Source organism: Petaurus breviceps, unplaced genomic scaffold (genome assembly GCF_028583685.1).
Source record: "Petaurus breviceps papuanus isolate PSGF00001 unplaced genomic scaffold, PetGlider_PUasm1.0 91041, whole genome shotgun sequence".
NCBI lineage: Eukaryota > Metazoa > Chordata > Mammalia > Diprotodontia > Petauridae > Petaurus > Petaurus breviceps.
The window spans coordinates 18,868,492-18,870,664 of record NW_027187400.1 but is presented as its reverse complement, the minus strand read 5'-3'; the positions used below and the strand labels follow the sequence as shown (position 1 = coordinate 18,870,664).

At 43.1% G+C, this 2,173-nt stretch overlaps 1 protein-coding gene across 1 annotated transcript in view; it reads left to right on the top strand.

Annotated features, from left to right (window-relative positions):
- Window positions 1-1,756, top strand: part of FHAD1 (forkhead associated phosphopeptide binding domain 1) — a 175,882-nt gene extending 174,126 nt beyond the window's left edge. The window contains exon 30 of the mRNA XM_069079619.1: window positions 1,640-1,756. Within this exon, the coding sequence (XP_068935720.1) occupies window positions 1,640-1,756 (117 nt within the window). The remainder of the gene's footprint in view (window positions 1-1,639) is intronic.
- The last annotated feature ends 417 nt before the right edge of the window (window positions 1,757-2,173 follow it).

The window sequence follows — 2,173 nt, the reverse complement described above, 5'->3', positions numbered from 1 at the left end:
ACACACACACACACACACACACACACACACACACACACACACACACACAACTGACCAGTCTCTTCTTCATCTCTCCCTTCCACTTTGTCACTAGGTCAATTACCAGTACTAACACACACAGAGTTTATCTATAGATACAAATTTTTTTTTCTAAAGGAATTTCGCAGTGCCAGAAGGGAATTCAGATACCATCTAGTCCAACTTGTATCTAAATGATTATACCAAAAAGTCACAAGGCTCTCTGGAGACTGGAGGTGTAGTCAAAACCCTCCTGGACTGGACACTGCCTAGTCCTTACTAGCTGTGTGACCCTGGGCAAGTCACTTAATCTCCATCTCTCCATTTCCTCAACTGTAAAATGGGGATAATAATAGCACTTGCCTCATAGAGTTGACCTTGGAGCAAATGAGATAATATTTTTAAAGTACATAGTAGGTACTTATTCAGGTTTATTTCTCTTCCCCTTCCTCCTGATCCAGCCTCAAAAAGATCTAGAGAAAGGAATAGTCAGACTCATAAGGTAGAAACCTGAAAATATAAAGATCTTGGAGGGTTGGTGGGCTTAATGGATAAAGTGCTCCGCCTGGAGTCAGAAAGACCTGAGTTCAGATCCAACCTTCTGTACCAAGTCTTCAAGCTGAGGTTGGATCACCACTGTTAGAGGATGGTGGAGGTACAATGACTATTCAGATTCCTACCTTTCCAGACTTTGGGCATTTTGGTTTTCCTTAACTCAAGCTGTTTTTTAGGCAAACAGTTACATACAGATACAGCTACTTATTGTATCTAAACTTCTCTATTGACTCCAGGTCTTTGCATTGGCAGTCCCTATGGCTGAATCCCTGGCTCCCTTCAAGGCTTAGCTCGAGTGAAAAAGAAAAAAAGAAAGGAAGGAAGAAAGGAAGGAAGGAAGGAAGGAAGGAAGGAAGGAAGGAAGGAAAAGAGAAGACATTTCTCTAACTCCTCCAGTTTCTAATGCCCCTCTACCTCCCAGAAATTACTTTGTATATACTATGTACTAACTTATCTGAGTACATACTGTCTTCTACTCAAATATAAGTTCTTTGAGGGCAGGAGCTATCTTTTCTTTCTTTTTCTTCCTCCCTTTCTTCCTTTCTTTCTCTCTTTTCTTTTCTTTCTTTCTAACTTTAGCATCTAACCCAGGGACTAGAATATAATAGGCACTTAATAAATGCTTATTGAATTACTGGATTCAGGTATAGCTGGCTTAGGAGGTTCTGAGGTCCCTTCCACCTCTGAGGTTCTGAGCTTCCATGAGGTGATTCACTGAAGGTCACATAATGAATTAATGGCAGAATCAAGACTAGAGCTGGGTCTCTAACCTGTCAACCCAGAAGTCTTTTCACTATACAACCATATGGCGATGGAACTCTGAGACAGACAACCTGGGTCCAATTTAGGGCAAGATGGGCCAAGGGAGGTGCATGAAGTGAGGCATAGGCTACTGTAAGAAATCATGCCCACCTTCCCAAATGTTGGTGTCTTGGGACAGCAGTCCAGTCATCCCAGGCTAGTTATGGCTCTGAGACATGGACACTGAAAATGAGTGGGAAGGGTTGAATGCTATTTGAAGATTTTCATGAGTTATAATGAATATGTCTTTGTTTATGTGTTAAAGCTCAGGGCCAAAAAGATCACCCTCAAGACAGACCAGGAGAAAGATCGACAGAACAAAGAATCAACACATAAAACCATCCTGGAAATCGTCTTCCCTAAAACAGGTGATAGGAATTAGCAAAAGTGTGTCCCAAGACAGTTTCCAAATCACAAGTCCATTGGACCCTTCTGTGGACAGTTGCTACTCCTAGATCTTTGAAGCTCACCTAGAATTTGCTTCCCCACCCCAAGACCGGCATTTTGCACAAGACCAGAGTGTGGGGGAAAGGACTCTTGTGTGTGTTGTGTGTGTGTGTGTGTGTGTGTGTGTGTGTGTGTGTAGGTGTGTGTGTGGGGGGGGGGGTGCGCACACTCGATTAATACCTTCAGGTAAATGTGTGAGGTCTCCAGAATCACAATGGATTGAAATCACAAATGCAGAATCCAGGGTCTTGAGTAGAGAGATGATGAAATGCAGTGTTTGGATCATGGCCAAGTGGAGGCCCCTGTCCCTCCCCCTCTTTTCCCAGTTCAGAGGTTAGTGGATTGCAGTGCA